The following is a 14,799-nucleotide window of genomic DNA, read 5'->3' as shown; positions in this document are numbered from 1 at the left end:
GGACCAGTAGTTGTCAGGGGGTCCCTGAACAAGGCAAGTAATCCAAGATGTGCCAGGGTGGGTCTCTGAACTAGGCAGGAGATCCACCAGGTGCCAAGGGATGCCTAACCTAAGCAGGGAGTTCAAAAGGTACCAGGGTGGGTCCTCTGAACATAGCAAAGGTGTCCAAGAGCTATCAGGGGGGTCCTCTGAACACAGCAGGGGGTCCAAGAAGTGCCAGGGATTCCTTAAAAACTCAGGGGTTTAAGAGGTGCCAGGAGGTTCCTGAACAAGGCAGGGGGGTCAAAGGGCTGTAAGGGGGTTCCTGAACAATATAAAAATCCTAGAGGAGCCAGGGGGTTCCTGAACAAGGCAGTGGGTCCAAGAGTTTCCAGGGTCTCCCTGGACATGGCAGGGGGTCCACAAGGTGCCGGGGGTGCTGGATTCAGTCCTAAATGTTTTAGCCTCATCCCCTATAGGAGTCTCCTTCCTCTCCATCCTCTCCACCATTCTCCAGACCTTTTCCAGTTGAGTTTCTCTGGATCTTGTTCCTGGCCTTCATAATAAAATGCCCGCCAGAGCCTGAGACATTTCCAAGTAGGTAGCGCCAATTCTTCCAGCAAGAAGCAATGGACCAAGCGTCCCTTCCACCGTTCATCAACCTGCCAGGATGTGACTATGATCAGGCCTGCTCTAGGTGTAGCCATGGTTACTGACTTGGCTTCTGCAGGTGAAAAGGAAGTGGAAAGAGCAATTTAATTCATTGCTAAGCATAATCATAACTGTGGATTTATGAGAAAATTACACTTAGGGGTAAATATCAGCATCAATGTTTAAAATCCAAGTGGCTTGGGTTAATTTGTTATGAGCAGGAAATATAAAAGCCCAACCATGGATGAAAACATTGGCATTAGGGGAGCTATTCTGAGTAGACCGAGGCAGGTTAGATGGCTAAGTTATCTATCGCTTTGGATTTGAAATATAAAGTCCTTGAAGTAGTACATGCCTTCTTCATCTATAATTAAAACAAAATACAGTACTCTGCGCCACTCAGAAACCCATCAAGAAAAAATAAGAGGTTAGTTTGGACTCACGGGTCCCTTACACCTTACTCTGTTGCTAATTTGCTCTATGACCTTCAGCCAATAACCTCCTGGCATCTCTAAGGACATAATAATCCTGACCTGCTTCACAGGGGCGTGCTGTACCTTAATTGATGTGTGTTAAAGAGCCTGGAGGTACTTTAATGAAGCCATTATTGAAATGCAATTATTAACATTGGAGATAATGAAGTTAGTGTAAGATGGTTTAACCAATCCCAGTGCAAGGGTGGTTTCCAAGTTCAAAACCACAAAGTTCCCCATCTCAACACTAAACAAAAAGAAAAAAAAAGTCCTAAAAAAGCAAAAATAGAAAATGAAACCATAACTGGCTTCTTTGCTGACTTTAGCAGCATTGAGGCCTGCAGTTTATTGCTTTGTCTCTGATCAAGTGCATTGCAATCAATGCGAATTACTAGAGAGATGCTAGGAGATAATTTTGCAAAAATGTCAAAAATGCAAAATTTGGGAAAGCTGGATGGGCTCGGAATGACTGTATCGATTTTTGGAAAGGTTGGTAAATTACTCTGGTACCACCATACTTTAAGGTAGATCACAAATCTTGCATTTTAAGCAAGATCAACTCTAATTTTAAACTTCAAGAAAGGCTTAGTATATTACTTACATCACTTTAGTCTATGAGAAATTTAAAAGTTGTGTGCTTACCTAGTAGAAATTTTCTCTGATATTCCCAACGGAGCCCATCTTTCCATCCCCCATCCCTACCTGTCTGTACAATTTTTCCCAAAGCCTATCTTTGTTATATTCAGAAAGGAACCAGATGGAATAGAAGGGGGAAAAAAGAAAGAAAAGGACCAAAAAGAAAGAAAAGGTAAAAAGTGGCCTTCTTGGTCTGCTAAAATTTAGGGATGACTTCAAAAAGAAGAATTTTCAAAAAGTCAACTTTGCCAATGGCCACCCAATCTCAACTAATCTTCCACTTAGCCTTTTAAGTTTGTTATTGAGATCATTGTACTTTCAGTTGTCCCTGAGAAGAGGTAGACTTCAGGAATCAAGGTCCAGCTGTGTGATACTGGGGGCAAATCTTTTGCACAGCAGGGGGCTTCATCTATAACTTGACCTTAGGCACTAGTCCCTTTCTCTATCCTGGTTTCAACTGTAACAGGGGGTGGGACTCAATGAACTCCACATTCTCTGAATCCTTGACTTTATTCTTGCTGTTGTCTACAACCTAATTAAGGTCCCAGACTTCCATAAAGCTTTTGTAAAACAAGCAAAGTCTCTGCTCAGCAGATGTACACCCCTATTGCTCTTGAGAGTCAATCACTGAATCCCTCTGTTATAGGCTCAGCATTGTATTCATTGATTATATGTGGAGATCTGATTTTGCCACAGTGCCATTAGTCCTACCAAGGTTAACTGGGTTCCATATGCGTCACCAAGGTTACCAGGGTTCCATATGCCTCCAAGGAACCTTGATGTGGATTTGGGGGTGGGGGGAGGGGAGGGGAGTGCGTCTTTAAGATTCTATTGAGACCGCTCTGCATCAGAAGTTCCAGAACTTCGGTTAGAGTCCGTTGCCTAGCTGCGGCAAAGGAAGATCGAGCCCCAGCAAAGAAAGTCCACGCTCCGCCATGTCGAGCGTCTGTGGTGAATCTTCCTCGGCAAACGAGCCGAACTCTGAGCCAAGTACTTCAGGAGGGCCTTCCCCGGCACCCCCTCAGAAAATGAAGCCCCGGGGCAGGGATCTGTCCAGGTCCCGCCGCGGTCGGTGGCTAGCGAGGTCCAACTCGCTCGGCACTTGGCAACCGGTCCGTCGCAGCAGTAGCCGCCTCCGTGCCCAGCGAGCCGCCCAACAAAAGCAATCTGAAGCTCAGGACCAGTCCTATACATTTCGAGTAATCTGTATGTGGGCCCCGGGGCCCGAAGATCGTACAGGTAAAATGCCCTGTTCCCACATCTATGGATCCCTGACTGCCTTAGGCAAGCATGTCATCATTGATCATATCGGAGTCGATAAGAAGCCCCATTACATCTGCAACTGGTTGGGTTGCTCCCGTCAGGATGAACCGTTTAAAGCACGGTACAAGCTCATCAACCACATTCGTGTACACACCGCAGAGAAACCGTTTAAGTGCACTTTCCAAGGATGCACCAAAAGATTTGCCCGGTCCGAAAACCTGAAAATACACAAACGCTACCACACAGGAGAAAGACCATTCAAGTGTCCCTTTGAAGGCTGTGAGAAAGCATTCGCTAATAGTAGTGATAGAAAGAAGCACACATTTGTGCATACCAAAGACAAGCCATACATCTGCAAGTTCCCAGGCTGCGACAAGGCCTATAGTCACCCCAGCTCGCTGCGCAAGCATAGGAAGCTGCACCAGAAAGGCCCCAAGGTAGGCCCTACTGTCACCACCAGAGCGGGTCCCAGCACCTCCACCAGAGCGGGTCCCAGTACCTCCACTGGAGTGTGTCCCAGTACTTCCACCAGAGTGGGTCCCAGTACCTCCACCGGAGTAGGTCCCAGTACTTCCTCTCCTAGGGCCAGCACCTCTGGGACCCAGGCAAAGGAACTCCGCAACACAACCACACCTAAGAAAGTTGTTGCTCCACTCATCTCTCCCACTCGTATCCTCAGAGTAGTTCTACCAAAACTTTCCAAGAGCTACATTGCTTCAATTTGTAGAGCATCGGTTCCTCCACGTAGAATGCCAGCGGTCTCTCTTCCTACAATCAGGTTGGTCCGTCTCCCTGCCTCCGTCATCGAGAAGTATTGTCATCCCCCCGCCCACCCACCATCTTCTTCGCAACCTCCAGTCCAGGAAGAACCTATTCCACCAGCTGCTGAGTTCCCAGTTGACCTGGCTCCTATTCCTCCAGACCAGGTTTCTACCATCTCACCTCCTTTATTTCCTACTAATGTGAATTCTCCTGACTTTTTCTTGTCCAGCTTTAGCCTTCTAGAATCCCTGTTTGCTGCTTCCCCTCAAGAAGCTTCAAGCTCTTCAGCTCCCGAGGTTTGTTACCCTCCACAGTCTCTCACACCTCCAACTAGCAATATTTTTAACTTTGATCCATTTAAGTTTATTAGATCAGTGGGCCCCACAGACCCTCCAAGTCCAAAGTTCTCTAGCCCCCCGGAGTTTTTGGCTCCCAGGATTAGATGCTGCCACCATGCTCACTTCAGGTTCCCCAACCCTCCCACAGAGTATATTGCCATCTCCCCAGGGTCAAGTATTACTAAACCACTTATTACTTTCTTTGATGATACTATGAAGCATTTCTCTAGAGATTCCCAGCCAAATGCCAGGCCAGTGGAGCAAAGTGACAAAGAAACAAGTGAGAGTGAGCCAGAACCTGAGCTGCTTTTTTCACCCCAAACTGAGTTCATTGAGCCTGAAAGTGAGTTGTTTTTCTCACCCCAAGCTGACTTTTCACCAGAAACTCAATTTTTTTCACCACAAGGTGAATTTTCACCAGAAACTGAATTTTTTTCGCCACAAGCCGCATTTTCACCAGAAACTGAATTTTTTTCGCCGGAAGCAGAATTTTCACCAGAAGCTGAATTTTCACCAGAGGCTGTGTTTTCACCGGAAGCTGTATTTTCACCGGAAGCTCCGTTTTCTTCACCAGAAGTTGAAGTTGTTGAGCCTGTTGAACCTGAAGTGCCATTTTCTTCACCAGAAGTTGAGTTTGTTGGTCCGGAGGCTCCATTTTCTTCACCAGATGTTGAGTTTGTTGAGCCAGAAGCTCCTCTGTCTTCACCAGAAGTTGAGGTTGTAGAGCCAGAACCTCCTCCTTCTTCACCAGAAGTTGAGTTTGTTGAGCCAGAACCTCCTCTTTCTTCACCAGAAGTTGAGTTTGTTGAGCCAGAACCTCCTCTTTCTTCACCAGAAGTTGAGTTTGTTGACCCAGAAGCTTCATTTTCTTCGCCAGAAGTTGAGTTTATTGAGGCAGAAGCACATGTTTCTTCACCAGAAGTTGAGTTTGTTGAGCCAAAAGCTCCACTTCCTTCACCGCAAGTTGAGTCTGTTGAGCCAAAAACTCCAGTTCCTTCACCACAAGTTGAGTCTGTTGAGCCAAAAACTCCAGTTCCTTCACCGCAAGTTGAGTCTGTTGAGCCAGAAGCTCCAGTTCCTTCACGGCAAGTTGAGTCTGTTGAGCCAGAATCTCCACTTCTTTCACCGCAAGTTGAGTCTGTTGAGCCAGAAGCTCCAGTTCCTTCACGGCAAGTTGAGTCTGTTGAGCCAGAATCTCCACTTCTTTCACCGCAAGTTGAGTCTGTTGAGCCAGAAGCTCCAGTTCCTTCACCACAAGTTGAGTCTGTTGAGCCAGAATCTCCACTTCTTTCACCGCAAGTTGAGTCTGTTGAGCCAGAAGCTCCAGTTCCTTCACCACAAGTTGAGTCTGTTGAGCCAGAATCTCCACTTCTTTCACCGCAAGTTGAGTCTGTTGAGCCAGAAGCTCCAGTTCCTTCACCACAAGTTGAGTCTGTTGAGCCAGAATCTCCACTTCTTTCACCGCAAGTTGAGTCTGTTGAGCCAGAAGCTCCAGTTCCTTCACCACAAGTTGAGTCTGTTGAGCCAGAATCTCCACTTCTTTCACCGCAAGTTGAGTCTGTTGAGCCAGAAGCTCCAGTTCCTTCACCACAAGTTGAGTCTGTTGAGCCAGAATCTCCACTTCTTTCACCGCAAGTTGAGTCTGTTGAGCCAGAAGCTCCAGTTCCTTCACCACAAGTTGAGTCTGTTGAGCCAGAATCTCCACTTCTTTCACCGCAAGTTGAGTCTGTTGAGCCAGAAGCTCCAGTTCCTTCACCACAAGTTGAGTCTGTTGAGCCAGAATCTCCACTTCTTTCACCGCAAGTTGAGTCTGTTGAGCCAGAAGCTCCAGTTCCTTCACCGCAAGTTGAGTCTGTTGAGCCAGAATCTCCACTTCTTTCACCGCAAGTTGAGTCAGTTGAGCCAGAATCTTCACTTCCTTCATTGCAAGTTGAGTCTGTTGAGCCAGAATCTCCACTTCTTTCACCGCAAGTTGAGTCTGTTGAGCCAGAAGCTCCAGTTCCTTCACCACAAGTTGAGTCTGTTGAGCCAGAATCTCCACTTCTTTCACCGCAAGTTGAGTCTGTTGAGCCAGAAGCTCCAGTTCCTTCACCACAAGTTGAGTCTGTTGAGCCAGAATCTCCACTTCTTTCACCGCAAGTTGAGTCTGTTGAGCCAGAAGCTCCAGTTCCTTCACCACAAGTTGAGTCTGTTGAGCCAGAATCTCCACTTCTTTCACCGCAAGTTGAGTCTGTTGAGCCAGAAGCTCCAGTTCCTTCACCACAAGTTGAGTCTGTTGAGCCAGAATCTCCACTTCTTTCACCGCAAGTTGAGTCTGTTGAGCCAGAAGCTCCAGTTCCTTCACCACAAGTTGAGTCTGTTGAGCCAGAATCTCCACTTCTTTCACCGCAAGTTGAGTCTGTTGAGCCAGAAGCTCCAGTTCCTTCACCACAAGTTGAGTCTGTTGAGCCAGAATCTCCACTTCTTTCACCGCAAGTTGAGTCTGTTGAGCCAGAAGCTCCAGTTCCTTCACCACAAGTTGAGTCTGTTGAGCCAGAATCTCCACTTCTTTCACCGCAAGTTGAGTCTGTTGAGCCAGAAGCTCCAGTTCCTTCACCGCAAGTTGAGTCTGTTGAGCCAGAATCTCCACTTCTTTCACCGCAAGTTGAGTCAGTTGAGCCAGAATCTTCACTTCCTTCATTGCAAGTTGAGTCTGTTGAGCCAGACGCTCATGTTTCTTCATTGGAAGCTGAATTTTCACCAGAAGCTGAATTTTCACTGGAAACTGAGTATGCTGAGCCAGAAGCTCAGCATTCTACACCAGAAGTTGAGTTTGCTGAACCAGAAGTTCAGCATTCTGCACCACAAGTTGAATTTGCTAAGCCAGAAGCTCAGTATTCTGTACCAGAAATTGAGTTTGCTGAGCCAGCTCAGTTTGTTGAGCCAGCAACTCAGTTTATTGAGCCAGAAGCTCAATTTTTGTCAACACAAACTCAGTTTGTTTCAGCAGCTCAGTTTGTTCCCCCACAACCTCACTTTGTTGCACCACAACCTCACTTTGTTCCACCACAAGTTCAGCTGCAGCCTGAACCTACTTTCACCCTCTCCATTTTTGGGCCAGCATATTCTCCTAGAAACAGCCTTGCTACCTCTAGCAGCTTGCTAAATAGCGAGCAAGCTTTCCCACCAGCAGAGTTAGAGAAGCCCTATTCTCCCAAAGAAGGGGTTTACGAAAAGGAAGGGTTTTTGGCAACAGAGGGAGGGTGTGTAGGTAATTCTGAGGAAATGGATGACTGGATGGAAGCTGAGGATTGGCTCATGGGAATTTATGGCGAGGATGATGAGGTAGAACAGGAAAGAGTACGTGCAGTAATGGAAGAAATAATGGAGTTAGGAGGTGTAGACGAGAAACAGGAGGGAGGACATGAACAGGAAGGAGGAAATGATCAAAATGCAACAGAGGACACAGGAATAATGGAAGAGGAGGAAGAGGAATGGGAAAAAGAGTTTCATCGAGCCATGGAACAACTAAAAGTTATAGAACAAGAAGATTTTCAGGAAATTGGATTTGAAATGGAGACAAGAGAGGGAACAATAGTAGCAGAGTACCAGCATGGAAGTGAGAATCAGCAAAGACAAGAACAGGAAGAATATTTACAGATGGAATTTGGCGAAGAAGAGCAAGGGCGGGGGGAAAATGATGAGAATATGGAAACGGAAGGAGTCCATCAAGAGGGAGACCATCAGGAAGGAGACCATCAGGAAAGAGACCATCAGGAAGGAGACCATCTGGAAGGAGACCACCAGGAAGGAAACCATGAGGAAGGAGAGGAAATGGAGGTAGGAAGGAAAAAACGGAAGATGGACGACGAGGGCAATCAGCCTGCGGGACCCTCAGCCAAAATCCAGAAGCTTGTTTACAGATTTTGATAATAACCTTTAAAAATTTGATTATCTTCTTCCCACCCTTGATCCTGAAAAGTCAGAACTGGAAGAAGAACACAGCGATAAAGTATTTAGCAAAAGTCAGGTGGATTGACCCCTACAGTTTAGAAGAAATGAGATTATCTTTGCTTTTTTTTTTTGTTCTTGTTTGAATACATTCACATTATTCTTTTCGTTATTCAATAAATATTAATTGCGTTGACTGAATTCAAATAAAAAAACAATTTATCTTGATAAATGTAATCCTCTGTGTTTTATTTCATACATTCAAAACCATTATTCTAAGTAGGATTTCATAGCCTTTACTAGACTGCCAAAGTTGTCCACGATTCAAAGGTCTGTCGGTGTTAAGGGAAAGGTAAATTCTCCCAGAGCCTCCACAGTTGTGGATCATAACATCTGAAGGAGTTGCAAGGCAGCCTTTGCTGACACAGGTGTTGCTGACTGGGAATGAGATAAATTAAGGAGAGAGGAGAGAGGTCAGAGGTCAGAGGACACAACGGCCTCTCAGTCAGAGAGGTCAGAGAACAGCAGTTGCCTCTCAGTCTCCTTGTATCATCCTCTCAGAAGACGAGATCCATTCTGGCTTGGATCTCCAGCAGCCACTTTCAGGTGGCTCCCCTGTATTCCAATATGTCTGCTTCAGAGTCTGGCCACGAAGGCCACATTGCTTCCCATTTGGGACTTTCTCATTGTCTAATACCCTAGTCTAACCCTTAGCAAAAGGGTACCCGACATTTGTATCCCACTTAAACCCTGATGGACAGCTATGAAAGCCAATGGATAGGAACTAAACCTGAATCAAGTTTCTACAGATTTTACAATCTCCCTGACCCAAAGGCCTTCAGCTTCACCAAAACATCACAGTATTTTAGACAGGAAGAGACTTTAGAGGTTATTCAGTACTCCCCCCCCCTTTTTTTAAAAAAAAAAAGGGGAAGAAACTGAGGCCCTACAGTATTGTGTTAGAGTATGACATTGCCCTGAATTTCGATGCTTTGCGAGTTAACAGCCTCAGACCAATATTAACTAGGTAAAGGCCTGGGATGGGAACATCCCATATTGCACAAGAAAGACGTGTTATAAATGGGCAGTATGGCATCTGTCCCAAGCAGGTTAGGACAGATAGCACTTCCACAGGTTAGAGAAAGGGTGACTGCACCTCACAATATGTCACTGGGTGGAAAAATGCCTTGAAAATGTTTAAAGCACATTGAAGGTATAAGCTATTGTGACAGAATGGAGATCACAGGAAAGAAGGGTTCCTTTTCCATTTCAGAGTTAGGGAAAGTCATCAATAGCAAAGGCAAGAAATAAAGGTTTTCGGCCTAACAACTCAAGGAGGAAAAAAAGGACTTTTACTTTAATGTATAACCATTGAATACACCTTGGAATCCAAAGGTAAAGAATTATTGGTGGAAACAATCGTTGTTACTATTCCAGATTTCATTTTTGTTTAATTGCTGACTGTTCCGCACTCGGAGTTTTGAGACTCCACTATCAGGTGGTCCTTTTCATGGGTTCCATGGTGGTTTTACACCTATTTCTTCGCTCTCTCCATCCCTCCTTCTTTCTTGCCTCCCTCCCTCTCTATCTCCCTCCCTTCTATTTATTTTTCTCTTTCCTTCTCTTCTACTCCACCCTCTCTCCTTTTCTTTCTCTTTTTGTTTGCTTCTTTGCAATTCAAAATTCAAATCCATAAAACTTTGGGGTTGTTTCTTTATCACTGAGTCCTTGGTCATTTATTCAAATAACGATCCATAAATATCAAGTACCATAAGTACAAGAATAAACACGGCCTAGCTTCCAGAGTCTGCCAAAGATGGCAAAAGCAATTTGTGTTTCAATTCGAAATGTCACTCATTGGCTTATGATCCCACAGGTTGTGGAGGACAAAGGCCTCCATAACTCACCTACTTTCTTTCCTTGGAAATACCTTGTCACCTTCCAGAGAATCTTGCTGAACATCCAGCAAAGCAAATCATCTTATTTAATATTCCTAATGAGCCTTTTGGTAAAAGAAAACAGCCTGCCCTCCCACCACTATATAAATAACAGACACTAAGAAGCCATTTATGCAGACTGTCACGATGCCCTGCATTAGAACTACCCTTATGACTTGTGAATAGACATTTTGCAAATGAAAACATATGTAGGCAATAAGATGAGCTGCAGGAGAAAAAAATAAAAACAAAAATATGACTTTAAATAAAAGCCTCTACTTCTGGTTGCTCAAGGGACCTCAATCTTTTTTAACCTGTCAGACTACAGTTTCCACTTCTTCAAGCTAGCTTCCAGCCTCTTTCACCATGACCGAGATTATCCTTAATTACAATAAACACTTTTCTTTTCTTCTTTTTTTTTGTTGGAACCAGTTGTCATTAAATTTGGGAAGGGGTCAGTTTTCTCAAATCCTGATTGGTTAACAGTCTTTGCATTTGGCAAAATGATTTGATTAGAGGGCAATCATCATTATTAGATTAGAGGGAATTAAAGTACAATTAGTAAAAATTACAGGTAATTACAATACAGCTTAATTTCCAAGCCAAACTCATCTTCCAAAGAAAAACATTTTCTCCCTGTGCTTAAAATATGCCTGTATGTCTATTAATGCAAGGCCTAATAATGGCTCTGGTCATTTGAAAGCTCCAAGTATGTAATTGAACAATGATTACGGCCGTACCGCCTGAAGGCGCTATTTGTCAAGAGACTTAGATGATGGCCAATTAGAGCCACTCAACCTTGAAGGATAATTCTATCTTCTGATGGGAACAAATTGCTATTACACTTTATTTTTTTTTAAATTTCCAAAGTCTAACTACTGGTTTTTTTTTTTTTTTTTTTTACACTCCAGAGACTTCCTAGAATGATTTTTTTTTCTTTCCTACTTTGAGACTTGTTTAGTTATGAAAGCAAAAATTCCCCTCTCTCACTGAACATATTTCCCAGGAAGGCTGCTTATCAACTCTCAAAGCAAGGTGGCCCAGGTACCAAATCACCTTTTTTTTTTGGGGGGGGGAGGTTAGCTGTTGGTCAGCTGAGACTATTCAAAGTATATCTTGGGAGAGAGTGGGGAGGGTCCTGGCAGACAGCAGTGCAACCCAAAGAATTTTCATCAAATTACAAGTCCTCCAAAGGCACTTTGTGGTGTTTTGGGGGGTCACCTAGACTCTTTACTGCAAAACTGGCCCTTTTCAGCTTCAAAAACCACTAGCTGCAAAAGGGGGAATGTGCGGCAACAGATGCAGCCTTTAGCTTTGAATAATCTCCATCCCCTCATCAGTAAAATGGGGATAAATAAGTTTTCATATAAGGTATCTTGAAATGCTCCTTAAGTGTGAATTTTTACTAGAGACAATTAAAACCCTGGAAAGTCAGCACTTTGAAGCAGGACAGGCTGGCCAAGAACTCAAAGCCTTACTCCAAAGGAGAACAAGAGCAGGGGTCCTCAAACTTTTTAAATAGGGGGCCAGTTCACTATCTCTCAGACTGTTGGAGGGCTGGACTATAGTAAAAACAAAAACTTTGTTTTGTGGGCCTTTAAATAAACTTCATAGCCCTGGGTGAGGGGGATAATCGTCCTCAGCTGCTGCATCTGGCCCACGGGCCGTAGTTTGAGGACCCTGCTGATCAACACATCCATCCTGAGCGTTTGAATCCCAGAGGGGATACATGTATGAAAAATAATTTTCTAATTAACTAAGTCTTACCCCTTATTATAGAGAGAATATATATAGTATATATATTCTACAGTACAGAATAAGAAATAAGCAACACTGGGAATTGGTACAATACAAGAGAGAGAGCCTTGGCTGTGGAATAATTCGACCTGTTGGTCAATCCTACCTTTGACCTTGGTATGTACAATTCATTTTTATGAATCCCTTTTCTTCGTTTGTAAAACAAGAGAGGTAAAACAAATGGCCTTGAAGTCCCTTACAGCCCTTCATCTATGGTCCCATGTCACATCATCAATTTGGGGTTCAGCTTCCACAAAAGGAAAAAGGGTGGCTGGATTAGCCGGCCTCTAAAGTCTCTTTTAGATCTAGAGCTTCAAGTCAGAGAAATGATTTCCCTTTTCAGCTTTTTCTCTTGTAAAATGAAATGGCTGGACTGGATGACCTTCCTGCCCCTTTCAACTAAAGGTCACATATGTAAAATATATCTCAGACAAGTTTCTTACCCTTGTCTTTTCTGCTCATAGTCCCCAAGCTCTTTCCTGTTTTCCACAGCTGCCTCTCAGGCCTATGTGGTAAATGAAAAGTATCTAGAGACTGTAGAATAAGGAATAGCAAACAGAGAGGTTGAATACAGTCTGAAGAAAATGTGTATATTCAAAAATCACCAACTCCCCACGATATTTTTTGACTACATGTTTACCCCTTAATCAAAATAGTCACTCGGGGTAATTTCAGCTTTAAGGTCACTGTTTTTTTTTTAATTTTATTAAAAAAAAACCAGAAAGCTCTTTTTAATGAAACAATTAAGCTAGTGGTTTACACTCAATTCTTTCTTGTTGAGGTGGTTTCTAAGTACCTGGGCTCACAATAGCAAAGCTTGGAAAATGGAAGGGACTTCAGAGCCAGATAATCCAACTTCATTACTTACAGAAAAAGAACCTGAACCTTTGTGGTTAAGGAATTTATTCAGGGTCACATAGCTAATAAGTATTAGTGACAGATTTGAACCAGGTCTTCCTGATCTCAAGTTCTCCACTCCAGCCCTTACTGTTCCTGGATCAGCTACGGAGAAGAGGAGATTCGTGTCATGAATCAAAGAGCAACATATGGCTTTAAGAGATTGAAATTCAGCAAGTCAAGTACATTCTAAGTCAAGCAGTTCATTGTGGTACCAAGCATCCAGCACCTCACTTCTGTATCCTGTCAAAGGGAGAAAAGAGCAAAAGGATTTATCACAATCATCGTGCTCTGCTGGGGAATCTCTTATCCAAATGGTCAAGTGGGCAGTTCGTTTTCATTCCCCTGATTCTCTTGGCCAAGGTTGTCTGGCTAATCTCATCCTTTATCTCCTTCCCGACCTACCTAATATATCATAATGTGTCAGTGGGAGAGTAATAGAGGGTCCTTCCAGAGAACAGGAGTACAATTAGACCAAGTGGTCAAAGCAGAGTTTGAAGAGGACCCAATTTAAAATATCACAACCAAGAATCCTGTGAGTTTCCCCTCAAACGATCTTTCTGTCGCCATTCGAAGACCTTTTCAGGCGGCATCCCGCTTAACTCTGGGACACCTCTCGGCAATCGACGTTCTCCTAACATTGGGCCAAAGTCTGCCTTTGTGCAGCTGTCACCCCATGCTCCCATTTCTACAAGAAATCATTTTTCCCAGAATATGGCTCTTCAAATGCTTAAAGGCAAAGATCAAAAACCACCTCAGCCTTCTTTTCTCCACATGGAACAGCTCTAACTCCTTTGGCCGGCCATTCTCTTGCTTCCACACCTTTCTGCTTGCCTTCTTCCAGATGTTTGCAGTTTAGGGACCTCTCTTCTACTGCAATTGTGCCATGGGCTAAACACAATGTGTCGGTGATTGACCTGGATGCAATCAATCAAGAGTAGCATTTACTTTGTGGGGAGCCAGTCACAATTCTCTAAAATCAGGGGATCTTTTCCCAAGGAACTCATGTCTAGTCATTCCTTATATTCTATTATTGGAAACTTGTACTTTTGGACCCCAACACTGAAGGATATGTTTATTCCTCTTAATTTTTTTCTATATTTGATTCAACTCAGGGCTTTAATCTGGTGAGATCTTGGGTGGGGAGGAGAACCTGTCCGTGTTGCCTAATGCCCTGCCCATCATTTACTAATCTGACAAGTGGGCCTGCTATACCTTCATGAAAAGCATCCAATTCAGTCCACTTCTGTGTAAAAATGTAAAAGAAACACTTATTAAGCACCAGAGGCAATTGGAAAAAGCTCTGTGGAATCACAAGATCTGAGTTGTAATCCAGTCTCGGTTATTTACTGGCTGTGTGACCCTTAATTAAGTCACTTAATCGGATAATAATCACAATTACCTCAGAAGGATTGTGTGAGGAACAAATGAGATCATATCTGTACAGCTCTTAACATAGTAGGTGCTTAATGTTTTTTCCCTTCCTATTTACCAAACGCCAAACACTGTGCTGAGGGCAAATGAAACATTTCCTTCCCCTCAAGGAGTTTCCTTATACTGAGAATCAGTGGAAAAAACTTGAAAATTTGCACAGGATCAATTACAAGCATGTCCAAGGTGGACTCCCCTAGACAATTACCTCCTGCTGTGCACGAGCACCAAGGTGTTGAGGGGCTAGAGTGTAGGCCTTGGAATCAGGGCCACCTCAGTTCAAATCCTGACTCGGGATTGCCAAGTCTCATCCTCAGTTTCCTCATCTGTAAAATAGGAATAATGATAGCACCTAACTCACTGGAACATTGTGAGAAGGACTTAAGACAAAATAAAGTTCTCAGTAAACCTTCAAGTGCTAGAAAACGCTAGATAACATTATGATTAACAGTCCCATAAATGCCCAGACTTCCAGCCAGTCAGAATATAGTTAACTGTACTCTCATCTAACCCATATTTCTCTATTTTGTCCTAAAGAATAGCACGAGAGACTTAGTCAAATGCTTTGCTGAAACCCAAGTATACTATGTCAACCACATTCTCCTGATTTTCCAGTCTAGTTATCCTGTCAAGGAAAGAAATGAGGTTAGTCTGACATGACCTATTCTTGATTAAGCCATGCTAACTTTCAGTGGTGGTTGCTTC

The 14,799-nt window shown here is 43.7% G+C and overlaps 1 protein-coding gene across 1 annotated transcript; it reads left to right on the top strand.

The window, feature by feature from the left end:
• Window positions 1-2,674: 2,674 nt before the first annotated feature.
• On the top strand, window positions 2,675-4,826 carry LOC127543142 (uncharacterized). The gene is made up of 2 exons (XM_051969163.1): window positions 2,675-4,642; window positions 4,728-4,826. The coding sequence occupies exons 1-2, from the start codon at window positions 2,675-2,677 to the stop codon at window positions 4,824-4,826; spliced, it is 2,067 nt and encodes a 688-aa protein (XP_051825123.1).
• The last annotated feature ends 9,973 nt before the right edge of the window (window positions 4,827-14,799 follow it).

This window comes from Antechinus flavipes, chromosome X (assembly GCF_016432865.1).
Source record: "Antechinus flavipes isolate AdamAnt ecotype Samford, QLD, Australia chromosome X, AdamAnt_v2, whole genome shotgun sequence".
NCBI lineage: Eukaryota > Metazoa > Chordata > Mammalia > Dasyuromorphia > Dasyuridae > Antechinus > Antechinus flavipes.
The sequence above is the reverse complement of the archived record's forward strand: the minus strand, read 5'-3'. Positions and strand labels throughout refer to the sequence as shown.

Excerpts from the sequence above, each read along its gene's own strand:
- LOC127543142 (XM_051969163.1), top strand. The coding sequence starts at position 2,675 with ATGTCGAGCGTCTGTGGTGAATCTTCCTCGGCAAACGAGCCGAACTCT. Across the intron at positions 4,643-4,727 it reads CTGTGTTTTCACCGGAAGCT|AAGTTGAGTTTGTTGGTCCG; the intron begins GTATTTTCACCG and ends TTTCTTCACCAG.